Here is a 26,059-nt window from a genome sequence, read left to right as displayed (position 1 = left end):
TTAACAAAAAAAAGAGAGAGACATATGTGCGTTGCCTGATTTGCGAATTGAATTACAACTTCTAGGATTAATCTTCGTACTAAATGTCCACATATAGCCTTGTTTAGTTACTTGTAAATTTTGCAAAAATTTTCAGATTCTCAGTCACATTGAATCTTGCAGCACATGCATGAAGTATTAAGTATAGATTAAAAATAACTAGTACATAGTTGGATAATATTTATCAAATACAAACGAAAGTGCTACGGTGTCTAATTTGCAAAATTTTTGCAACTAAACAATGCGCACAATTATACTACATCAGAGGCGAAAATTCCTCGCAGCAATGCTCTCCACAAGGCTAGCTGTATTGCTCTGAATGTTTGCAGAATACTAAATGTTGATCAACATTTTCCGGATGTTTTGCTTACAAAACAGGCATCTTTCTTCCGAAGACTAAAACATAGTAGCCATCAAAGTACGTTATCAGATCAACAAAACATCCATGGCAACAAAATCAAAGTCAAACCTATCCTCTACTTCTACAATTTCCAAAAATGTTAATTAAATAAGTACAAACGCAACGCCATCCACACCAGCCTTTTTTTTTACCTGGCCTGAACCCCACTGACTGACAGCTGGTTCAGCGACAATGGCGACTTGTCGGAGTTGGACATGAGCGACGCCGACCCGGAGCTGCCGTCGCTCTTGCCGTTCTTCGACACCTTGACGTTGATGAACGGCGGCTGAGTAGGCCGGGGAAGCACCACCTTGTGATGATCCCTGCCGCTCAGCATCTCCACCACCTTCCACATCGGCGGCCGGAGGTTCGGCGACGCCTGAGCACAGAGTAGGCCGACGTGGAACACCCGGAGCGCGTCCTCCTCCGTGCACTGCTCCCGGAGGTTCGGGTCCAGCAGCTCCATCAGGGTGCCGGCGTTGTAGTGTCTCCATATCTGAAGAAATAACATATAGTTCTATCAGGGTTTTTTCTGAAATGCCACAGTGGAAAAAGTATTTTTAAAAAAAATTCTTTTACAATTGTTGATTTAGCTGATTTTCATTGTGCCTTGTAAAATTCAATGGCCTAGGTTTATCTGAGCTCTTACTTCGATTCTTAGCAAGTAACCGGAGTGCCATAGCATTGCATATGTAGCATACCAGTGCCATGAGTGAGAGGCCTTCTGTCGACGACGCCACCGAGTTGTGGCTCTTCCGGCCGGTGACGATCTCGAGGACCAGCACGCCGTAGCTGTAGATGTCAGCCTTCTCGGTGAGCTGCCCGTGGACGATGTACTCCGGAGCCATGTATCCACTATGAAAAGAAATTGGAACAAATTAATGAAGGAGAGTTCTATTAATTTCTTCAGTCAGGAAAAGATGAATTTGCTATATATATACTTTTATGACGATTGATTCAGTCATGGAATCGGATTGATCGGACTCACAAAGTTCCGGCGAGGCCGGTGCTGAGATGGCTCTGATCCTCCATGAAGTTCCTGGCGAGGCCGAAATCGGCGATCTTTGGCCTGAACCTCTCGTCCAGCAAGATGTTGCTTGCCTTGATGTCCCGGTGTATGATCCTCACCTCCGACGCAGAGTGCAGATACGAGAGCCCCTCCGCCGTGCCCACCACGATCTCAAACCTCCTCTCCCAATCCAGCGCCGTCTTCTTGAACGCGTCTGCATCGCATTCATCGAAGAAGAAATGTCAGTCAGAAACTCTCAGAATCCATCCCAAAACTGCATATCCATGCGTGTCATGTCACCAATTGCATTGCACTGCATATATACTCGTACCAAAGAGGTAGTGATCGAGGCTGGTGTTGCAGAGGTACTCGTAGACGAGGAGGCTCTCGGGCCCCTCGACGCTGCAGCCAAGCAGCTTGACCAGGTTCTTGTGCTGCACCTGGGACACCAGCTTCACCTCGTTGAAGAACTGCTCCGCCCACTGCCGCGTGTGGAAGAAGAGGCGCTTCACCGCCACCTCCCTCCCGTCCGGCAACACGCCCTTGTACACGGACCCGTACCCGCCCTGCCCGAGCTTGTTCATCTGGCTGAACTCGTCCGTCGCCGCCCGCAGCTCCCCGTACTTGAAGCTCAGCTGCGACGCCGCGATCGCCCGGATCATCTCGCCGGACCCGTCCATGTCTGTATTTCATGCTCGCCGTCGTCAGAAGACTGTCACTGGAGAGTTGAGTTGAGTTGAGGTTTGCAATGCATTGCAATGTTGCATACCGTCGTCATGGAGGAGACCATCTCTTGATCTGGACCTCATTCGTGTCCAGATGAATGCTATGCCCATGACAGCTATTGCCGAGAAGATCGAAGCCACCACGATGACAGCAATGCGCCGCCCTGCCATGAAGAAAATAAACCCAAAAGTTCAGACACGTAAGGAGTTGGAGTTGCTATCGCTGAAATTCAGACACGGCACGCTTCTCTGATCTTCCCCGTGAAACTTTTTGGACCAAGAACGACACAGCACAAAGTCTAACAGATGACAATTTTCTTTCTCTACAATGAAATGGTAAAATTCAAACGGCACAGGGAAAATGAACTCACCGGACGATGCTCCGCCGGCGCCGGCGCCGGCGTTGGCCGGCAGGTAGAACGGCTGCGTGGAGTACCTGACGACGCAGCCGGCGTTGAGGCCGTACCCCTCGGGCGCGGCGGGGAGGCACGTGTTGAGGACGCGGTCGCGCGCGCTGGCCACGCACGCGGCGCACGCGCTGGCGTTGAGCGACCTCCAGCACTGCGCCGCGGCGTACGCCGTCGGCGCGCGCCCGGACGGCAACGCCGCTGCCGACGCCGACGCCGACGACGCCGCGTAGTAGTAGTCCTTGGCGGCCGGAGCGGCGGCCGTGACGTTCCGCACCAGCTCCGTGGCGGCGGCCGCGAACCCGGTGCTGTCCGTCGCGACTGTGGCGTTGGAGCACACCGCGGTGTCGCTGGCGTCGGTGGCGGCGGCGGTGAAGTTGTCGGCGCCGTAGCGGAGGAAGCATCCGTCGAGGAAGATCCGGCCGCCGTCGGCGGGGAGGCAGTGCGGCAGCTTCACGCGGCTCTGCGCGTAGCAGAGCTGGCAGTCGGTCGGCGACAGGTAGCTCAGGCACTGCCCGAGCCCGAACACCGTGTTGTTGCCGGCGCCGGAGCCCGCCGCGCCAAACCCGGACCGCGTCACGTTCTGGTAGATCATCTCGAGGGTGGTGACGAAGCTCACGTCGAACGCCTCCGGGTCCGCCGCCTGCGTCGCGGCGCACGCCATGTCCAGGATCACCGGCGTGGCCACCGCCGCGTCGTCATCGGCACCAGACGCGGCGCTGACGAGGAGGAGAAGGTGGATCGAGACTGCTGCTGCTCCCGCCGCCGTCGTCAGGAAGAAGGGGCGGCGGTGCCGGTGCGCCGCTCGTGGTTGCCGCCGCCGCTGCATGGCGCCGGCCGCAGAGCAGGGGTGTCCTCGCGCGCGCGGGTGTTTTGTTCCGGTCTTGGCTTCATTTTTGTACGTGTCGTGTGGTGGGCCCGGCTGGATCGGAGTTTGTAGTCTGAACTGGTCGAAAGTGTGACGTCGAAGAATTGACAAAATTGAATCGCAAAAAAAAAAAGAATTGACAAAAATTTTACATTTTTCATTATTACTGTATTGGTGTAATATAACGAAATACTTACAACTATATACTTATATAAGTAGTAACAAAAGTATATAATGCTACAGTGCTGACTTAGTCAGCAACGAATTTGACCTCCCCGGATTCAAAGAATTCGTTCATATATCATCTGTACATCTAGAACGTGATCACGTACGTGCATATGTGGACATTTCAGATAGGTGGTGAATCCATTATCCTATATTTCTATCTTGTGTATTGACTATTGAATGTTCAGGCACACACAAAAAAAAAATGAAAACATTCTATGGTCAAGTCTCAAGTGGTGGCGGCACGTTATTGTTTAGTAGTGCTGCCAAGTAGTGAAAAAAAAAGCATGTTTATTTTATCTCATGAAGAAAAAAGAATGCGGAGCAGTAGACAACCTGACAAAGATGGTATAGTGTTTGGTCATCCGTTACTAGTATAGAGATTATACAAATTATTTTATGGTGCATCCAATATAATGATACTAAGACCACGTTTCGATATAGTCGGATTCACATCAATCCTTATGTATTGGATGGATTTGGAGTGGAACTTAAACTAAATTTTACCCCACTCCAGCACAAATGTGACTGAGGTAAATCCAATAACTTCTTAGCTAGCTAGTAATTAGCTTAATCTGTTCGTTTGAGCTTATCAACCGAATTTACCAGCCATTTAATATTGTTTTTCTCTTACAACTTCCTGACATGACTTATTAGCCAAACGAACAAAACCACTTATATGCGATATAATAGCCATAGTATACTGCTCGAAGGTCCATGTGGCTTCTTCCATCAAACATATGAAAGTGTGTTTTTTTGCTTTTTTTTTTTCTCCGTAGCTTTTTCCTGCAGTTGATCTCCATGTTAATTAAGGAGTTATTGTTATCTAGCCAATAGTAGTATACTGCAGTAGTATGTAGATGACTTGGTTGACAGTGGGATCACAATGCAGACTCTATCATAGAGTCTAAAGTTATTTATTACCTCGAACAATGTGGACTTGGGGTCTAAATAAGACTTGGAGTCTTATTTTTTCTACCTCTTTTCTTTAATAAATATGCTGCTACATCAACAAAATATTATAAATAATATATAATTAAGTGTCTTGGACTCTATAATAGAGTCTTGCATTGTGAGTAGCCATGACGTTGACGCCGCCATCTTAATGCATTGTGAGTCCAAGACTCTATATTAGGCCCTGTTTAGTTCCCCATCTAAAAATTTTTCATCCATCCCATCGAATCTTTGGACACATGCATGGAACATTAAATGTAGATAAAAAATAAACTAATTACACAGTTTAGTTGAGAATCGCGAGACGAATCTTTTAAGCCTAGTTACTCTATGATTAGCCTTAAGTGCTACAGTAACCCACATATGCTAATGACAGATTAATTATGCTTAATAAATTTGTCTTGCAGTTTCCTGACGAGCTATGTAATTTATTTTTTTATTAGTTTCTAAAAACCCCTCCCGACATCCTTCCGATATATTCGATGTGACACGCAAACTATATTAATGGCCACCATCTACCCGTGATGTTGACGCCGCCACTACGGCCGGCCGACTAATCGAGACGCGTGGCGTGGCACGTGCAGATGCAGTGTGTAGCTCCGATCCATATCGATACACTTGGCGTGCGTTACGGCGGCTGGCTAGCTAGCTTTGCTGTGATTCGTGTGGACACCGCACCGGCCCTCACCGGTCACCGTGCCGCCGATGCGCTGGGTGGCTGCAACGAAAACAGGCCCACAGAGTATTCAAACTAAACTCAGTTTCTACTTTTATGTTTCTATACAATGAAGGGCCTGTCTAGTACACTCATAAAGTCTTCATGAGTGAACTGTTTTTTTGTCAAACACTTATTTCAAAAACAGTTTTATAGGTGAAGCTGTTTTTTCCCTCCTCTCACAAATACATAAATTGGGATGAAGCTGAAAAAAAGTAACTTATTGCAGCTCTCTCTCTCAACTATGCATGAAGTAGTTTGTGAAGCTATTTTGCCAAATACTTTTTCCAAAACAGCTCAGCTTCATCTAGAAAGTTACTCATTAAGCTATTTTCTAAAAAAAAACAGCTTTACTAATGAAGTTGAGCTGTGCCAAACAAGCCCGAATACTCCTCTGAAACCAGTTTCCAAAAAAAAATTACGTCTCACCTTCAATACATTGTGATTGTGGCGATGAGAAGGAAGGCCAAAATTAGATCAACCTACGACAAAAGATCTAAAAATTTACATATCGCCCTTTTCCCTTGGTTCAAACAACCTTTTAAAAATTTTCTTAAATTTTTTTCTCCAGCCTACGAAGAGCATCTACAATCTAAGATGAAAATTTTGGAAACTTTTCTAGATTAGTTTTTACGTGCACAAGGACAAAATCGTCATTTGCCACCAGCACCCGGAAATCCAAGCGCATGTGATTGAAACAAACAAAGAACAGGTAAGCTTGCTATAGTAAAATAGAGAAAAAAAAATTAAACACAAAATAAGTTCAACTAAAGTGAGCTAGAGCTACGTATGAATTCAAAACTCAAATACGTGAGCCACACTGGGAATAAACTCAACCAATAATGCTGAGGTCGTGGTCTAGGCCTGCCTATTGGGCCGAGCCGGCACAGGCTTGACGACTATCGGACCATGACATTGCCTGGTCTAAGCCGAAACACCAGCCATGGGCCGTTCCTATGGATCTCAAGCCTTTATGGCCATCTATAATGCGAAGGAAGCGTTGACTTGAGCTGGGGAAAATTAAATAAACATGACAAGAAAAGAGGACTAGACTTCAGCCATTGTGATGAAATGACAAGTCAAAAGACGAAGTCGGCAGAAGATTTTGACTTCATCAGGTCTTATATATTACTCCCTTCGTCCACAAATAAATGCATATCTCGTTTTCCGAAGAGTCAAACTTTTTTAAATTTGACCAAAAATATACAAAGATATATTAATATTTATCATATCATTAGATTGAGCATGAAATGTACTTTCATAACATACTTATTTGCAGATACGAATATTTATAGTATTTGATATATTTGTAGTCAAACTTTTTTAAGTTTGATTCCTCCGGAAGTGAGACGTGCATATATTTGTGGACGGAGGGAGTACATACACAAAGTTTCTTATTTTTTTGACACAAAAATGATTTTATATAAAGTTGAGCTGCATGTGTCAATCAAGAATCAATATATAACGTATGGCATGTATTTTGACATGCCGTTGTGACCGATATCCACCATATGGCGCGTGTCTCAACATTTCATTAGTTCTTCCATGCAATGTATCCTAAACAGGAGTGCCCCATGATTGCTGACGTAGATCTCTTGGACGGCTGGATCAATAGCCACGTGGAGCTATTTCCACGGACAATTCACTTGTGTTTCTCTACTGAGAATGACGTGTGGGCCCAATATGATGCCATTGCCGAAGATTTGCCCCGCCGCCGAAGAGCAGCAAGTCACCTAGCCCCGTGCGGTCCTGCCATGCTACCGACGAGCCACTCTGCCGCGCCCCCGCCGCGGGCGAGTGGCCCCGCCCCTGCGCGGACGAGGCCTCGCCGCTGCCGAGCAGCCGGTGCCGCACGGGATTTGCCTTGGAAGAGAGGGAAGGCGCGGGTGCCGCACGGGATCGAGTGGGAGAAAACGTGAGGAGCGAAACGTCGGCTTAGCGCCCGCAGCTGGCTGGGAACGGACGATATCGGGCTATTCAGCCGGGCGAAGAGTTTAGCGCTTGCTGGTTCTCTCTCTCTCCATTTATCTCTCTGCCACATCACAACCTTTTCCTACGTGGCTTGGATTCAGCCGACTGAATCATCCTTGTAATACGGCCCCGTTTGGTTCTCCTTACTAAATTTGAGCTAGCTAAATTTTAGTCACTTTTCTATACTACTAAAAAGGGCCAAACTAAATCGTTCACACACGCAATCGCTCGCTCGTCGGTACTGCTTAGATCTGTTGCAGTTGCCTTGCACCTAGCGCACTGTGGTGCTTAGGCCTGCTGCTCAGGCTAGCAACGTGATGGATGAGACACATTCTTAGAGGCTATAGGTTTTGTTTCCAAATTTTGGTAATTTAGTTCATGGTTGATAATAATTATCAAATAAAAACAAAAATCTACATTATCAAAACCTAATTTTTTTCATCAACTAAACAAGGCCTAAATTAAGTGTCGTTTTCGTTTTTCGTGTCACAAGTTTGACTCATTAGAAAACATGTATAATATTTGTGTATCTAAATAAATTTGTTAAAGATTTTTCCATTAATACTAATTATATATTTGTGTCACAAGTTTGACTCAATTGATAGAAAATATATATAATATTTATATCTTTAAATAAATTTTGTAGGACTATAGCAATTGATGTGATGAAAAATCTTAAAAAGTTTTTGAATTTCGCCGGTAGGCAGTAGAACTAAATTAGGCCAAATTGTATAGAACAGGATGCAAACGGGTCAAACAGATACGCGGGTTCGCACCCTCTGTCCAGGCGTGCATAGGTCGACCACAGCTGCACAGCACGCAGCAAGGCAGCATGCAAAGCAGCGCCTAGCAGGCTATCGGCCTTGTTTATTTCGAAAAAAATTACAAAATAAAAACTAGGGTCAAAAAATTCGTCTCGAGTAAACTATATAGTTAGTTATTTCTTTTATATATATTTAATACTTTACAGATGTGTCACAAGATTCGATGTGATGAAAAATTTTAAATATTTTGTAATTTTTTTTAAAAAAACGAAACAAGACCTAGCATGCATAGCAACATCCTAGCAAGCTAGCTAGCTCGCACAGCAGCAGCACGCGCGACACCTACTTGCCGATAATAAATCACCGCACCTACACACTAAAAACATTGTGGATCAGATTTTGATCACTTGTTCATCTCTAAATTATTAAAAATTATTATAGATAAATTCAGCTAAACAACCTTTAGTACTCCTTCATCAAGGTATTTCAGAGATTGTGCGTCACAATCTCTAACAAAGGGTAGGATGAGCTTTTGTTCGGCAGGAATCAATAGAGAACAGTTCCCGTTCAAGTTCAAGAGGAAGCCGTTTTCGATTAAATTCAGTTTTGCCATGACAACTAACAAGGCACAATGGCAGACCATCCCTAATGTTGGTGTGTATTTGCTTGAATCGGTATTCTCCCATGGTCAGTTGTATGTTGCGCTATCTAGAGCCACTGCCAGATCTAACATTAAGATCCTTGTCGTCCCACCCAGAGATAAGAAGGATAAAAAAAAGAAGACAAAAGTAAATAGTACATGCACAAAGAATATTATCTACAAAGAGGTCCTCACTTGATGACAATGTATTGTCTTGTGTTTTGCACAACTTTTATATTTTTACATTTGTATCCTTTGGTACTGACATTTGTTGTATACATCTGAATGTTAGGTAATAATAGAGGAGGAAAGAAATGAGAGACAAGTAGTTATGACTTGCTGACATGTTACTGATTGGATGTACAAATTATATAAAACTCTAACATGTTCCTAAAGACTTATGTAATATTATATTACTATTTAATCATCACGGTTGGAATATAGGTTCTTACATTATAGATAACTGAAGTTAATGTTTTAGTTGCGCATTCAAAGTTAAAGTTAACTATCTATCTTTCTTAAACACCCTCATACATATGTTATCATGGTATTTTCTATTCCCGTTGTAACGCACAGGCATTTACCTAGTAGTAGCTAAAGTTCCAAACACATTAACTAAAAGGAGCTAAAATAGTTTAATTCCATTAGTCACCAAGAGTAGCTAAAATATTTTTAGCTAGCTAAAATTTAGCAAGGGGAACCAAACAGGCTCTAAATCTCCCTCAGTGCATCTCTCTCGCATCCCTCTCACCCATCGCCCCTCCTTTTTGGCTGATTCCCTCCACCCCAACTCTAGATGGTCCTCTCCACCTCCACCTCCACCCCCACCTCTGCCCTGTCCCCTTCACCTCCACCTTCGGCCAGCCCCCTCCACCTCTAACAGCACCCTTTAACAATACCTCTATTTATACCTCCAAGGTGACGGTGAGCGGAGGCTAGCCTTGACAGCGGCTCACGAGGGCGCGGCCCCGACGCACCTCTGGTCAGCCCCTTTCACCTCCACCTCCGGTTACCCCCCTCGACCTCTACCTCCAATGACGCCCTTCACCAACACCTATGCATCCACCTCCAAGGAGATGGCGAGCAAAGGTTGGCCCCAACGGCGGCTCGCGAGGGCACAACCCTAGCGGCGCACCTCCGACCAATCCCTTCCACCTCCACCTTCGGCCAACTCCCTCCACCTTTAACAGCGCCCTTCACCAACACAACAATGGCATAATGGCGGCAACTCTCTCGGATTCGGTAAGCAGCGATGGCGGCGATCGTGGATGGGCTCGGTGGGCTCATCGATTGGTTTTTCATTTTTTTAGTCTACTAACAAAGGCATGAATTTTGACCACTTGGGAAAATAGCCATCAATAGAGGTGGCCATGTTAGGCAACCACCTCCATTAATATACATTAATTGATTAATACTGGATTAACCGTAACCTATGGACGGAGGCGGACAACTTACCCGCCTCAGTTAATATTTTTTTTTGTCTCGGTTTAAGTTTTACTCCCTCTATTTATTTATCTTCTTTACCTAAGCAAAAAAATTTATTCAAAAATCTCCTTTATATTAGCTTAGAATTTACCTGTATTTATTGTTCCTTTGCTGCTCATTGGCTACCACTTGCCTATATTTATTGTTTCTTTGTTGCTTATTGGTTGTGTTCTTGCCTGTATTCCTCGTATGCGCTCAACCCATGATGATTAAATGTAAACTGAGTGCTTTTGCTCTGCTCCTTGGTCACTGCACCAAAGGCTAAAATGATGGAAATAAATGAATGGAGGGAGTATGTAGTAGTGCCATGCCCCATGGTCCGGCGAGACCTAGAAGTCCACATAGCTACAGGTTGTCATCGGACTTGGCCTCTGCCAGTCTGACAGCCCCAGTTCTCATGCAAGGCTCAATTTCTTCCTCTCTTTTTCATATGTACCAACTCCAAAGTGTCCAAACATTTGTACACAAGAGTTATCATTTTTTCAATCATTTCCAAAGGGTTTTTTACGCCATCACTAGGTCTAATGCACATGCAAAGAGTTAACCCACACAGTGGCACTTTGATGATCATTTTGAACTTTGAGTTTCCTATGACTAACTATCCTAAATTGGGTCACACACTCTATTATGTCTTGCCCGACAAAATAAACACCCTAGCTTATATCTTTGTCTTGATTCTATAGGATTTTGTGTTTTCTCTTTGTTCCTTTTCTTTTCCTATAGTTGAACACTTGAGCAATTATTATTTGGCACCATCATCACCTCCATGATTGTCATCCTTGCTCAACCTTGGTGTGAACCTAGCCTATCTCATACACAACATTAGAATAGAGGTTAGTCCACTAGTTGTCTCAATTACCAAAACCAAACATAAAGCTTTCAGACATACATCATCTTTAACCTCAAAATATCAAGGAACAACAACACTAAAAAATCTAGGAGGGACTACTAGGGCCTCCATGGTCCTACGAGCTTGGCCTCTCTGGACCCACTACTAGATCTGCCACTCCACACATGTCAACATGATATACATCTCAAATGTACTTGGACTTTGACATGAGGTTTACCTTTGCAGTTGCTCAAGGATCCTTACATGCATCAGAAAAATCTCCTTTTGAAAGGTCATTGTTTGGTTTTGGTAATTGAGTGGCAACTTTAGATGGACTAATAATATTTATGTGAGATACATAGGTGATTAGTCCATAGGTACAAGTGTGTGAGCAACTTATGCCGTGGAGGTAAAATGGCTTGATTTGTTGCAAGGCTCACATATATGATGATGGAGAAGCTCATTGCATACGAGACATGACATGGAGTCATGTGACCAAAGAGGAGAAGATCAAGATGAGACTTGGCTCGATGGACTAGTTGCAAGAGAGAAGGACAAGTCGTAGGCTTTGAAGTGAGAGACCGCATGTGATGATGAAGCTTGAGCAAGACTTGGCGCCGATGGACCGAGGCAACGATGAAGAGCAAGTGAGGTCAAGATCGATGAATTAATACAGTCATGTGATGATGTAAAGTGGATCATATCATTAGGTGATTGGTTGGTGCATGTGTTGCATCAACATTGGATGAGATGGAATGAAATGCGCAAGGCTGAAAGGTCCTAATATGGCGAAGGGTTAGTCAATAAAAATTCTATAAAGTACTAGAGCAAAGGGTTAGTCAATAACAAAGTGAAGCCTTTTGCTCTAGCTTTAATTAAGGGTTTGCAAGCCACCTATCTCAAAAATTCTAGTTAGAAGGTCACTAGGCACACAAAAGCTATGTCACTGCAAGCTATACTAGTGAACTAAGCTACGCAAGGCAAAGCTAGCAACTAAAGCTAATTACTCACTTTGCAGGAACATAAAATGAGTAAGATATAATCTTTATACCGTCGTGTAGAGGGGATGAACCAATCATAATGATATGAAATACAATCACTGGAAAAAATCCAATAAGATAATCATAATGAAGACACAAGATTTTTCCCCTGAGGTTCACTTGTGTCGACCAACACTTGGTGGTTCGCCCGCTAACAGGTGTTGCACGAATCCCATCCTCATGTAGGACACCGCAAGAACCTATCCACAAGTGAGGTAGCTCAATGACACGAGCAATTTACTAAAGTTACCTTTCGGCTCTCCGCCGGAAAGGTACAAGCCCTTACAATCACCGAAAAGATGGCCATGAACAATCACTAATCATGCCAATGCTCCTCCGCTGCTATAAGCCATCTAGGTGGTAACAACTACCAAGAGTAATAAGAAATTCGCAGCTCAAATGATCACCAAGTGCTACTAGAATGGCATGCTAAGTTATCTTGAATAAAGCAAGTCGGGGGGTTCACACCCATCAACTCACAAGTTGTGGTTTTAATTTTTAAAATATAATTGAAGAATAGGACTTAGGAGGTGAGAGGCAGTAATACGCTCTATTCGTTTAAGTTTATCAGCCAAATCCATCAATCAGTCAGCAGTGTTTTTCTCTCACAACAAATTAGCGAACAATACTTTCTGTCATGGTTTTCCGACCAAATACTACATGGAAATTTCCTTTGTACCCTTGTTAACAAACAGTTTGCAAAAGGAGCTTTTAAACCTTTGGATGGATGCTGGATGATGTGGCAAACTAGTCACCATCGCCAGCTAGAGCTTTCTTGTATTCCGGCACGGTACGGGCAAAGCGAAATGAAAAGGGGTGGTGCATTCACGAGGCAAATTTTTACTTCCAAAACTTTTTGCAAAATGAACACGGTAGCAATTTCGTTTATATTTAATAAATATTGTATAATCATAAACTAACTACGCTCAAATGATTCGTCTCATAAATTATAGATAAACTGTATAATTAGTTATTTTTATCTATATTTAATGCTCTGTCCATTTGATGTGATGGAGAATCTGGAAATTTTACAAAAAATTTTTAAACTAAACAAGGCCTCGGATGTTTCACTCAAAACCAAAAAAAAAAAGGGTTTTGTTCCGAAGCAACGAACTGCCTTTCCCGTCAGCAGCAGCTGCAGCTGCTGTTCGTCTTCATCCTCCCCATCCTGACTGATTTCCTCTCCCCAATTCGCAAACTTCCCCCTCACTTCGCTGCATCTCATCACCACGGGCCTCATCGCGAGGACAGGGCCAGCGCTCTCTCCCTCGCTCCGCCTTTACTGCTGACGGCGACGACTGGACGAGCTCTGCCTCCGCCCCTACGCCAACGTCAGGTGCCCAGGTCTTCGTCGGGCCCTTCGCCAGGTCTTCCTCGGGCACTTCACCCGCGACGAGCACCCATCAGGTGTGCCCACCCCCTTCCTGCTGTGCGAAACTGAGCGCCCAAGCCCTAATGTAAGCTAGTATGTGGTTATTTGTATTTGGATCTCACCTGATTATACTAAGTATATACATGTATTATTATGCCTAAGATTCTTTCGCGAAAAAATTATCGGGTGTACATGTTTCGCCCCCGGGTGTGAGATAGTCTATTTCTTAGCCATGGCATCTGTAGCGTTACTACCAGCTGCAGATGTTTCTGTGGTGACTGGTGACATGTGGAGTAGAATGGACAATTGGGGGTATGGTGGGAAGCGAACAGTCCACACTCGATCCCAGCCTATTTGGTGGAGGGATTCCGTACACCGGATCAGTTAGTAACTGTCAGTGATCCAGTGTATGTATCATCCTTATATTTAGACAGTTAAAACTGCTCCTTCCTGATTTTTGTCGGGCTCGTGTATCTTTTTTTGTTTTGGAGTTTCAGGATCAGATAAGATGCCTCATATCTTGCTCTTCGTTTTAGAGTAGAATGGACAATTAGGGGTTCTGGAGGGACAAGCAGTGCACACGTGATCGCAGCCTATTTGACGGGGGATCCGGTACACTGGATCAGTTAGTAACTGTCAGCGAATTCAGTCTATCATGCTGTCGAATTAGGCTGACAAATGAATCATCCTTATGTTTCGACAGTTAAAGTGCCCCTTCCTTATTTTTGTCGCGTTAGTGTATCATTTTCTGTTTTGAAATTTCAGGATCAGATACGATGTCTCATTCGTGTTCTTGCAATATGCCGTGCACAAATAGTAGATTCTATAACTGTCAGGAGCACACGGTCGCTGCCAATTGTGTGGAGGGATTCAGTAGGCCAGATCAGTTAGTATCTGTCAGGGAAGCCCTTTATCATGCTGTCGTATTAGGCAGGTCTTGTCACATGTCTAAGAACGAATTATCGTTGCGTAGAGTGCTAGAAATAGAGTCTCCTCCTTGATTTTGGATGGTTTGTGTATCACTTTTCTTTTGAAGCTCCGTTATCAAATATGCCACCTCATATCATGTTCCGGCAATAATATGTTGTGCACAAATAGTAATTTTGTAACCGTCAGGGGCACGTTTTCATGACATGCTAAATTGAAATCATCTGATTTTAGGTTGTTGCCTGTAATTTTGGATTCCAGCATGACGTGTCTGATCTTATAACAGGAGTAAAATGGATGAGACTGTTCCTGCTTTGGTTACCGGCCAAGCTTCAACTGATGCCGTGACGGAGCAGCCTGTGAATGTGTACATATGGGACATGGATGAGACACTAATTTTGCTCAAGTCACTTCTGGATGGCTCATATGCTGGGGCTTTTGATGGCCTCAAGGATCGTGAGAAAAGTACTGAAATAGGGAAGCGATGGGAGAACCTCATTCTTGAACTCTGTGATGAGCACTTCTTTTATGAGGAGGTCAGTTAGCACCTAAACTCGGTACTGCCATACATGTCAACTACCTACTAGATCAAGAACAAATGGTATGCCATTTATATTTTCCAGAACTACATATCAAAATATACACAAATTTGTTAGGATTATCCCTTTGAAACTTTTATTTTTCCTTTAGATGAAATTTTCGATGACATTGTACTTCACATCATTCATCTAGCTTGCCTGCTCAGTTACTGCCCATTGTTTCCTTCACAATTCTGCATAAGTCATTTAGCTGTTTATTTTTTGGACATGCTGTTTCTCTTTTTTATGCTCATCTCTTTATTATTTTTTCAACTAATCTGGTCGTTTTCGCACTAATACAGATTGAGAACTACAATGAACCCTATCTCAATGCTTTGAATGAATATGATGATGGGAGAGACTTGACCTCATATGATTTTGAGGCTGACAGTTTTAGTTCACCCTATGATGATGCGAACAAAAAGAAGCTTGCTTACAGGCATCGTGCTATTGGAGAGAAATATGCAAAGGTGTCAGTTTGTCACAAGAATTACCTTATCTCGCAATATTTTCTTTAAAGGGTTTCCTTAATAAGATGACTTAGTTTGGTATCTGTTTTTCTCTTTATGGTGTGCATGTTATTGCATTTCTACTTGATATGGAAAGTTACATGACAACCTTGCAACAGGAACTCTATGAATGTATTCAAGAGCGAACTTTGTAAATATATAGCGGGATGCAGTGCTCAGGTCACTCTTGTAGTGAAGTACTGTAACTCTCATTTATTAGATGTGTGCCTATGGTAAGAAGTGTATGTGTTTTCTGTGTAGCATATATGCGGTGGTATGCGGTCACTCCTGTATACTTATGAGTTGCTACACTGTGTCAAATGGGTTTTGAGTATAATCTTATATCAAGCTGGATGCCAGGAAATATGTAAAAAAGTCTGCCATCTTGTAGATTACAATATTAGGGGCAGCTGAACTTTCTAGCTCGATCTCCTAAACATATGAAGGTTCCCTTCCTCAGAATGCACTGGGGCTGCATGCATTGCTGAAAGCCCTTCTGTGAGGGAGTTCTGGTTTTAGTGAAAAAAATAGTTTAGTAATGGTACGTAATTGGATCCGAAAAATTCAGTACTGGGAATATTTTCAGAGCATTATTATTATCAGACAAGAACCTTTCTGTTGCTTTTGTATTGTTCTTATTCTTAAGAACCTTTCTGTTGCTTTTTTTCAACCCGAGGAATCTCCCCATTTCCATTGGTTTTCGCAACGGAAATACAGCACATGAGAGTGTATCAGAAGGCAGAAAAAGACAGTTCAGGACCCTTACAACTCATATTTCCTAAACCAAAAGCCGTAACCAGGCGGCCCACAGACAGATACCAGAGAGCTAAAAAAGAACAACATCCAGTAAGAAGTAAACAACTCATACTCCTAAAACGACTCGCTAATTCTGGCCAAAAGTTCACATAGGAAGGCTCAACAGATAAGCAAACATCATCATCCACCAAGACCAAGCTTGCTATATCATTCCTCCTCTTCATCATGACTAATTATGTTGCTTTTGTATTGTTCTTATGTCATTCTATTGCTTTTGTGACAATACTTATCAATGGAATGTCTGTGATTGCTAAATTGGGCTATTTTTGTGCTTCCAGGGTTTGGAAAAGATTCTGGACCAACACATGGTCAAAGTCTGCAATGATCAGTACAGTTTGACTGACAAATATACTGATGGCTGGCTGTCTTCAGGTATTCTCATTTGAACTAGTTTTTTTTAAAAAAAAAATTATTTATCTTTTACGTTGACAATAGGCATATTTCTTATTTCATCTCCAATGTGCTTCTGATTTTCTAATTACTTAATTAGAGTTAGTGGAGAAAAGTATTAGGTCTTTCAGTTTTGTTGATGATACCAAATATGAGCTACTATCATCTAAGCTATAAGATCTTACAACTGTGGACAATCTTCCAGAACTTAGTATTACATAATCATATAGTATGAATATAGCCCTCATCTGATTTACAATATGTGTCCAGCTTACTGGAGATTGTTGCTTCCATTAGTGAACTGAAGAATTTATCCATTGTTTTTCCCCATTAGTCTGTACACATGAAGTACTTGGAATGCTATGGAGGGTTCATTGTGTTAAGAGTTGAATTGATGCTTGACAACCATCCGGCATATCTATTTCTTTATAATAGTATAATGCTTGCACGCAGCACACATGCTCCTGTTACCTTGGTCACAGCTTTCTCCCCTGCTGACACGCTTGTTAGCGCAATAGCGTTTTCCCCACCAATAAAAAGGGTCTAAACACTGAACTGTAGATTTAGCTTGGCTTGTGGTTGGGTTCATAAACTTACTGAAATTTGTGGACTAGTGTCTAATTCAAATCTTATCTTTTTTATCATTAGATTCTTGAACATTATTCTCCTATCATGCAGCTCATAAGCTATTGGAAGAAGCATTGGGCAAATCAGCATCAGCACCTACTGCCAAGTCTTCAAGCATCAATTGCATAGTTACATCAGGGTCACTGATTCCAAGCCTTGCCAAATGTTTGCTGTATCGCTTGGATGATGTGGTCTCGTCTGATAATGGTATGCAAATGCCTCCAATTTTTCCTTGATGCACTTACTTCCTGTTGTATATGGCACTTTGCAAGCCATGAATGACAGAATGAGATTAGACGATTAGTGATATTGGCTTTCTCTGTTTGACAAAATGATGTCCATGGAAAATAACATTACTAATCTATCTGCTAGTTGCATTATTTGTATCAGACCATACATAAAGTCCATGTGGTTAGTTGTAAACAAATACATGAAGTTGGTAATAACAGTTTGCTTGTGTTTTGCAGTTTATAGCTCATGGGAAGTGGGTAAGCTGCAGTGCTTCAAATGGATCAAGGAGCGCTTTGATGGTCCAAATGTCCGCTTCTGTGCAATCGGTGACGGGCATGAAGAATGCACTGCTGCACAGATCATGAAATGGCCATTCATCAAGATTGAGTTCCGCCCCGAAGCCCATCACAGGTTCCCTGGCCTAGACATGCCCACAGTGCAGACCTACATGGATGTGATATATGAGTCATCAAGCAAAGATGGTTGACCAACGATTCATGTTGGTTCTGTGTTTCTCCTCTGACCTCCAGCACCCATGGAGCTCTTGTTTGAGGAAACCTGTAAGCAAAGAGACGTCGTGGGAAAGGAACATGTCGTCCTCCCTCGATCTTTACCTTGGCGAATTAGGAGGCAGGTGTGATAAATAAGAGTCATACTAGTTCTTGTCATAGATCCTGTCCTGTGTTTCCATGTTACTGTGATTCAGGCAATTGTGTATTGTCCGGGCATTATTTCCCATGTTGTGCATTGCCAATTTGCCATTTTCAATTTCTGTGTGTGTATATATGCTTCATATTAGGTTTATAGGTGGATGCGACCGCTTGTTTAAACAGGATGTGGTACATGCATTATTCTGGGAGATTAGAACCATAAGTTAGGCTATTTGTGTTGCGATGTTCTAGCCAGTCTACTGTCCATGTGTTCAGTTGGAAATGTCATGACAGTACTTCATAATTTTGTTTTGATATATACGTAACTCATAGTTCACCAGCACAGGAGGAGACAGGCGACAATGCCTATGCAGCTATGCTAGTTAGATCATATTTCATCGTTACGCCCAAATGTATGCCACAGTGATATTGAGTTTAAGGTTATGAAATTTATGAAAAAAAAAATGCTTCAGTAGATATACTATGGCAGGGCAAAATCCAGGTTTTCTTAAATTTCCATTTCCATTCGATTTAAATATTAAGGGGGTGTTTAGTTCCCATTTTTTTTCAAAATTTTTTTGGGTTTTGGCCCATCATTTTACAAAATGGAACTAAACACCATGCAAAATTTTTGGCGAAAAGGTAGTTATTCTCCATTTTGGATTTTTGGCTTCAAGAGGCCAGAAAAACCCAAAATGAGCCTCAAAAGGCTTCATGACAATAATAAATTCTGCATTTTGGATGGAACTAAACATGACTCTGAAAATTTTGGTATTTTGTATTTCATCACTCCAAATTAGTTGGCATTTTGCATTTTGGATTCCATGGGAACTAAACAACCCCTAAATAGGAAAAAGAGGGAAACAATCACTAAATAGTACCCCTTCATTTTAGTGTATAAATAAGTACATAGCAAAAGTTACATAAACCCAGTGAGGAATCATGATGGTCTACAAAACAAAACAACTTTGACTATAATATAGAAAAACATGTTTCAAGTAGAAATGGTTATATATGGTGGCAATATTTTACATGACGATCCTAATAGTAGTGGCATCGACTAAATTTTCTAATACAATTTTTAGTGCAAGTTATAAAAATAGACCCTGTATCTGCTAAATTTGAGAAATAACCTATTATTATTCTCTGTTTAACAGACTTCGAAAAATCATACTACCAGAGAGACTCTAAAAAGTTTTTTTAGGATGCGTCTTTAAAAAGTTGTGGGTAACGGAAAACAATTATAAGAAAAAAAAACTTACCTGCAATTTTTTCTCTATTTCATTAAGATTAAAATCATTTTTAGCAAATTGATTAAAATCATTTGAGTCGTTTAAAAGAAGTTACTACGCTCAAAATTCAGGTGCCCAAAACTAAAGTCCATAAGGGCCACAAGCCCACAACTCAAAACCTAGCAGCAAAGCAACCAGAGTCCAAAGGTAGAGTGTTCCCTTCCTTTGTTTTCCGACGGTCGGGGGCGACAGCTCTGGAATGGAAAGCCGCCTCCACCTCCTCTCTCGAGCCCTTCCTCGTGGCTCGACACTCCGCAACGGAAAGTCGCCTCCAGCTCCTCTCTTGAGCCCTCCCTCCTAGCTCGTGGTCGTGGAAGCCTTTTATTGACGGCGGCGCGTAGTACAGGTGCTAACACTCTATTTTGCTTCTATCTTGAGCAGGACTACTCCCCCATAGTCCACTGCTTCACCTTTCCCTAATCTGAATAGGCGTTGTTCGCCGCCCACCACCGCTGTAGGCTGATTCTACGTGCGGCGGTTCTGTGAGTTCTCTTTTATATTTTTTGGTTTTTTTTCTATGGATTTCAGGGTAGAGGTAGAAAGTTTTATGAAGCATGTGCATAATGTTATACTAATACTAACAAGACAAACATAACACGAGATTATAAAAACGAGCAGTAATTCGTTGACTAAGTTTAAGCATTCCTAATCTCGTTTTGTGATGTAGTAGACATTATAATTTGATCTTAAACCGAATAAATAGAGAAGAGAGTAGAGAGGAGTTGAGTAAGAGCAAATGAATACATAAATCTTTATTTATCTCCCCTCTTTCCTTTTTATAGGGAAGGTGTGAGGGAAAATTTTCATAATTTCCCCTAATAGGATTTGTATTTTAAAAAATATTTTTAGAGAAATTATTATGTCACAATGTTATGTGATTGGAAACTGGAGACACTAGTATAATCTCTAACATATATTATTTTAATAAATATATAGATATTAAGTATATAGGTGCTAATTTGTTAAAAAATATTAGAAAAAAAAGAAAGTGGCTAAAAAATTAAATGAAAAAGAAAAGAGAGAAAAAAAAAAGTGTATGGGCTTTTATTTAGCGCACACCGCCGGCTCCTTGCAGCGCAGCGCCGACGCTACATCTTCCTCGCGGCGCCGCTCAGGCTCGGTCCCTCAGCGCAGATCTTCTGCTCCTTCCGCACTCGCGCTCAGGGCTCGGTCTCTTCCGCGCGTCGGCGGCTCCCCCTTGGCGGCGTCCAGCGACGGAGAGGCAGTCCCAGGCTCGGCGGCGGCGTCGGCGGCTCCCCCTCCCGCCTCTCACCAGTCGCCTCGCGCCCTCGACTCCGTCCTCCGCGCACCGGCCGGCGACCCTGCGTACGCACGTCCCTCTCCCCTCCCGCCTCTGCTGTACCGTGGGAGCCCGGCCAGCTGCCCAGGGTGGCCGGGCCTTGGCTCCGCCGGTGTTTCAGGGGCTGATTGGGTGACCAAACCCGCAGAGTTTGGGGTTGTGATTTGGGAGCGAGAGGCGGCCGCGATATGGTAAGAACACTCATAGATTGTCCCCTCCTCAGTTGACTGCTCTTAGTCAAGTGGTTTAGATAGCTAGTGGAATCCAGTGGATGTGCCAAATGCGGATTTGTAATATATAAATTGACTGTCTCCTTTTGCGTTTCGGGTTAATACAGATTTTTGAATGTGGAGATTTTGCTTGCTGACTACCCCCATTTAACTTAACCAGTAGTTCTTCGAGTTTATCCCCTATGTGATTGCTAGAAATGACACGTGTCCAAATTTCAATTTATATTTGTAGTTGGTTCTTTGAAACTTCAATTTCTATTGCAGCCTTGCCCACTCCGTTTTTTTTTGAGCTGGACATGTTAGCTTGGCATTCCTAATTTTAGACCTCTGGCTTAAAAGTGAAGAATACCCCTGCAGGAATATAAGGGAAGATCTACTGGGACTTGTTGACTACCTTAATTTAACTTACTTAAGCAGTTCTTCGAGTTTATCCCCTATGTGATTGCCAGAGATGACATGTATCCAAAATTTGAACTTATATCTGTAGTTGTTTCTTTGAAACTAAAATTTGTATTGCAGCCTTGACTCCTTGAGCCTTGCCCACTCCATTTTTGTTGAGCTGGGCATGGTAGCTTGGCATTCCTAATTTTGGTCGACTTAGAAGTGAAAAATACCCCTGCAGGAATATAAGGCGAGATCTTCTGGGACCTCAGGAACTTCCACTAAAAGTTTCCGTGATCTGTACAATATGAAGTACTCAAGCTACTTAAATGACGAACCAATGCCAGATGCTACATCAGAAAAGGAGCAGGTTGGAATACTCAGTCCATTTTGCTGCAACTTTGTAGGCTGTTGCAAAAACAAGCTTTGGTGAAGCTAGACCTGTTGTTTCCTGTGTTTTGTTTCCAGGGAAATGAATATTTCAAACAGAAGAAGTTCGCTGATGCTATTGAGTGCTATTCCAGAAGTATTGGGCTGTCTCCTACAGCAGTCACATTTGCAAATAGAGCTATGGCATATCTTAAACTAAGAAGGCAAGTTACTCTGAGACACTGACTGTATGCATTCTCTTCACCTTATGTCGTTTCTTCATTTGTTCTGCTTTTACTGGAAGTACCCCATCTCCATTGAACCTGAAACCATATTTTGGTTGGAACCAGCAATTTGAGACTGCTGAATAAGGCATATATGTTTTTACCTGCTATGTCCTGTGGAACCTGGAAGTTATGTTTCCAAGAGCTGCTTTCTAGTGAAGTCTTATATTATAGATATGGAATTCATCAGGTTCAAGGAGGCAGAGGACGATTGCACTGAAGCTCTGAATCTGGATGATCGCTATATTAAAGCATACTCACGCCGAATTACTGCACGAAAAGAACTTGGGAAGCTTAAGGAGGCAATGGAAGGTATTCCATGCTATAGCCCTTCTTTCTTTTTTTTTATATACTTTCTGAATATTGACCTGTGTTGTAAACCAATTATGTTTATAGATGCTGAATTTGCCATCAGTCTTGATCCAAACAATCCAGAGCTAAGGAAGCAGTATTCTGAGATAAAAGCTTTGCACATGGAGGTGAAGAAACTCTACTTCAAAATGTTTCACCTTACATCTTAGATGTTAGCAATTTACTACTCTTTGGTAATAAATTTCACTTTCGCTCATTTAACTGTAACAATGATAAAACATGGGCTTTTGAGATGGATAGCACTGATGAGCTTATTAATTCTGCAGAAAATGGCTAAAAAGGTTCCAGCACCAGCTAAACGTGCAGTTTCTGGAATTGCTAAAACTGCTGATGTCACTTCTCACCCACCGACTATCTCCCAGAAGGTAGATTCAGCTCCAGTTATACAGTGCCATAGTAGTTATTTTTTTATGGACAATTGATATGTTTAATAATATCAGTTGAATACAGTTTGCTAGTAACTTCATTGCCTAAACATAGTGTGCATGTCATGACTTCGCCCTTTTGAACAAGGGCCTTTGCTGTGTTTCTTAAGGAGTTGGTCGCATTCTTGATTCCTCTGAATATCTGTTTAGGCTGTTGCTTGTTTATTTTGTTGAACGTATATACCTGATGTCCGATTATAATTCTACAGGACACTATCATGGAAGTTGATCCGCCTGTTGGAGATGCAATGAAGATCAGAGAGAGTGCAAGCGGCAGGTCTAACGGAGGATCTGGAGTCATCATCAATGACAATACCATACAGGTCTTTATTTCTGTATCCTTTCTGACCATTATAATACCCACAATCTGTGGTATCTGTGTTGGTATTAGTTGTCATACCATGGCAAGTTCACTTATCTGTACAATAGGATGTACTCAGCATGCCATTTGGGCAGTTCTTCTTACAATATTTCTGAGATGCAATGTGTATTTAATTACTTTGCTTGGAAAAAAAACTGATTCCTTTGGATAAGGGAATAACTTGCCATGTATTTGTTAGAGTTCTCACATTCACACATCAATCTGGAACCAAAATAAGGGAATAACTTAATATAATTAGCTTTTAATAGATGACCTCCCATTTCAATGAGAGAAGACCATTTGAGCTATGTGCTATTCACATTGGAGTGGAGCATGATGGTTTTGGTGATTGGAGAACCTGGCACAACCCACTGCAAGCTGGAAATACACAACTGAATTCTCTTAAGGGTTCTGGATCATGTTTATTGTTTAACTGACTATACTCTTAAGAGTTCTGTATCGAGGATCATGTTGTTTAACATTTTAAGAGATTGCTGCAATTGCAATGGCACAGATGTGTCTGTTTTTTCACAGTTTGTTGGAACTATTGCTGTTTCCGTGTGTTACATGTTCAACACTTGATGCAGCAGACCCAAGGTCGGGATGCTAACCTGAAGCCTGGGCCAGAAGTTTCAGTTCAAGATCTTGCAGCTCGTGCTGCTTCACGGTATATGGCCAGCACTGTGAAAAGCGTTAAGACGCCAAAAACAGCTTATGACTTTGAGGTTTCTTGGAGAGCTCTTTCTGATGACACTGCCCAGCAAATACAGTTATTAAAGGTTCATTTCCACCAAACTTTGTTTTTACTGGCACCATTGTTTTATGTGTAACTTCCTGCCTGTTTGTTTTCAAGCAGTCAATTCCACCAGCAAGCTTACCAGAGATTTTCAAGAACGCACTTTCTGCACCTTTTCTTATTGACATCGTGAAGTGTTCAGCCTCAATTTTCCGGTAGGTTCACTTGTTATATGTCCTTTTGCCCTATGCCAGTCTGGGACCATGGGTGCTATATATAACTATTGTTTACATACTCAGGGATGATACGGCATTAGCTGTCAGTATTTTGGAGAATTTGGCTCGAGTTCCACGCTTTGACTTGATAATCATGTGCCTTTCATCCATGCACAAATCTGGTGAGTTGAACTTGTGCCACTGAATTCCTTTTTATTTCCCCATCGTGTTTGGCTATTTTTTAGAGTTGGCGCCACTTGTATATACTGATTAAACGATAAAAGGAATTGGTGAATAAGTTGTGCTGTCCTTTGGATGATTTGAGTTGAAAGTGCACATTAGAGGTTATATATTTTCTTGTTGTCCAATAGTTCCACAACAGCCTTTGATGAACATTTCTAATTGATGCTCAGAACTGAGGAAGATATGGGATCAAGTATTCCTTGCTGAAAAGGCATCGGCTGATGATCAGATGGAAGCTCTTAGGCAGCTGCGAGGCAGATACATTCCGGGAGGATGGCAGGATAGCATGCTCACTTCGAGTTAAATTAAATTAAATTAAATCAATGATGATGATGATGTAAAGACTGATGATTAGAAAACCTTCTGCTGGCTTCCCCACTGATCTTTTTGCATCCATCTGTTCTGGAGTGCTTGTCAAATGTTAAGCCCATGGGATTTAGCGAACTTGAAGCATTTAGTGTAGGAACATGTGACGGCTGCAAGCCTGCAAATGGTTGTGATATTCTTGCTGAGATGAAAGGGTCGTTGTGTTGTGCCTGCTGCTACTGTAACCTGGCCTTGTGCTCCTCCTTCCACATTGTATGCTGGTTTGCCGGATTCCTGACGCTGGCACATTGTACACTAACTCCAAGCCCAGATGTTTGTACTAGTCCTTGTGACGATCCTCACCTGTCCACACACCGCAACCTTCTCCTGAACATCCTGTTTCCGATCATGCAAACCGCTTGTGTGTTCCGAATGATCAAATTGCAAACCACTGGATGATGCTGCGTCCTAGTAGTTGCTAGGTGTAATAAAACAAGTAGCTGCTAGGTGTAGAAATAAAACAAGTAGCTGGAAGTTCAGAGTTGCAGCCATTAACCACCCTGTCCTCACTGAGCCCTTGTTTTGATCAAAAGGTTTTTGAATTTTGATACTTAGCACTTTTGTTTTTATTTGATAAATATTGTCCAATCATAGAGTAACTAGATTTAAAAGATTTGTCTCGTAATTTACAGACAAACTATGTAATTAGTTTTTATTTTTATTTATATTTAATGCTTTATGTATGGGTCGCAAAATTTGATGTGATGAAAAATTTTAAAAAATTTTTGGTTTTTGGGTGGCCTGAGCTCGGTGTGTTGGAACCGAGGTCTGCAAAAGCCTCTCTACGCTTCCAAAGCAGTGATGCTGCTGCTGTCTGGACTCGCTGTGCTTGCAAGTTGCAACTTGCAGATGTGGCTTCTGTGAACCAAATTAAACCACTGGAGTTTCTTCAAATAGGATATATATACCTCTGTTATTATATTTAAGGGAATAAAGATCCTGTAAATGAAAAATCTCAAGAAAAGAGAAAGGAAAAGGTGATCACCATAGACTCCCATGCTCTATCTCTTCGTCCCAGCCCACGACATGCTCGGCCCAATAGCCTTGTCTGCCATAATTGTCCCTGTCGCTGGCGCCCACCATCTGTTTTGGGCCTAGCCTGCCAGGACCAGGATCAGGATGTTTGCAGTATCCGGAGTTAGCATGTGAAATTAGGGAAATAAAAAATTATGCTAGTAAAAGAGAATTGGGAGTAGTAGATTTTATGGCAGGAAAAAATGAAAAGAAAAAGAAAGCAAACTAGTATTAAGAAACAAAAGAATGCAGTCTTAAGAGCATCTCCAAGAGACTAAGTAAAACTATATTCTAAACTAA

General features: G+C 42.3%; 3 protein-coding genes across 5 annotated transcripts; 2 read left to right on the top strand and 1 right to left on the bottom strand.

Annotated features, from left to right (window-relative positions):
• Positions 306-3,465, bottom strand: LOC8068176 (cysteine-rich receptor-like protein kinase 2). Its single transcript, XM_002439179.2, has 6 exons — positions 2,545-3,465; positions 2,218-2,337; positions 1,780-2,130; positions 1,428-1,662; positions 1,141-1,294; positions 306-935 (listed from the first exon to the last, which is right to left on the bottom strand). Exons 1-6 carry the CDS (start codon positions 3,407-3,409, stop codon positions 588-590), a joined length of 2,073 nt encoding a protein of 690 aa, XP_002439224.1. The 5' UTR covers positions 3,410-3,465; the 3' UTR covers positions 306-587.
• On the top strand, positions 13,154-18,426 carry LOC8068174 (eyes absent homolog 4). Of its 2 annotated transcripts, none has more exons than XM_002440481.2 (6): positions 13,154-13,478; positions 14,657-14,906; positions 15,251-15,418; positions 16,552-16,645; positions 17,342-17,497; positions 17,758-18,426. In XM_002440481.2, exons 2-6 carry the CDS (start codon positions 14,664-14,666, stop codon positions 18,006-18,008), a joined length of 912 nt encoding a protein of 303 aa, XP_002440526.1. In that variant the 5' UTR covers positions 13,154-13,478; positions 14,657-14,663; the 3' UTR covers positions 18,009-18,426. The 2 variants fall into 2 exon arrangements, with proteins under 2 accessions (XP_002440526.1, XP_021303979.1); XM_021448304.1 differs by having other exon boundaries at positions 13,154-13,528.
• Positions 20,535-25,028, top strand: LOC8068173 (RNA polymerase II-associated protein 3). 2 transcript variants are annotated; one of them, XM_021448371.1, is made up of 11 exons: positions 20,535-20,954; positions 21,616-21,744; positions 21,843-21,967; positions 22,218-22,339; positions 22,424-22,506; positions 22,666-22,764; positions 23,034-23,147; positions 23,773-23,964; positions 24,042-24,136; positions 24,221-24,318; positions 24,550-25,028. In XM_021448371.1, exons 1-11 carry the CDS (start codon positions 20,952-20,954, stop codon positions 24,681-24,683), a joined length of 1,194 nt encoding a protein of 397 aa, XP_021304046.1. In that variant the 5' UTR covers positions 20,535-20,951; the 3' UTR covers positions 24,684-25,028. The 2 variants fall into 2 exon arrangements, with proteins under 2 accessions (XP_021304046.1, XP_002440525.1); XM_002440480.2 differs by having other exon boundaries at positions 20,536-20,954; positions 23,776-23,964.

Source organism: Sorghum bicolor, chromosome 9 (genome assembly GCF_000003195.3).
Source record: "Sorghum bicolor cultivar BTx623 chromosome 9, Sorghum_bicolor_NCBIv3, whole genome shotgun sequence".
Classification (NCBI taxonomy): domain Eukaryota; kingdom Viridiplantae; phylum Streptophyta; class Magnoliopsida; order Poales; family Poaceae; genus Sorghum; species Sorghum bicolor.
Note: the sequence above shows the minus strand (reverse complement) of the source record. Positions and strands in the feature narration are given on the sequence as shown.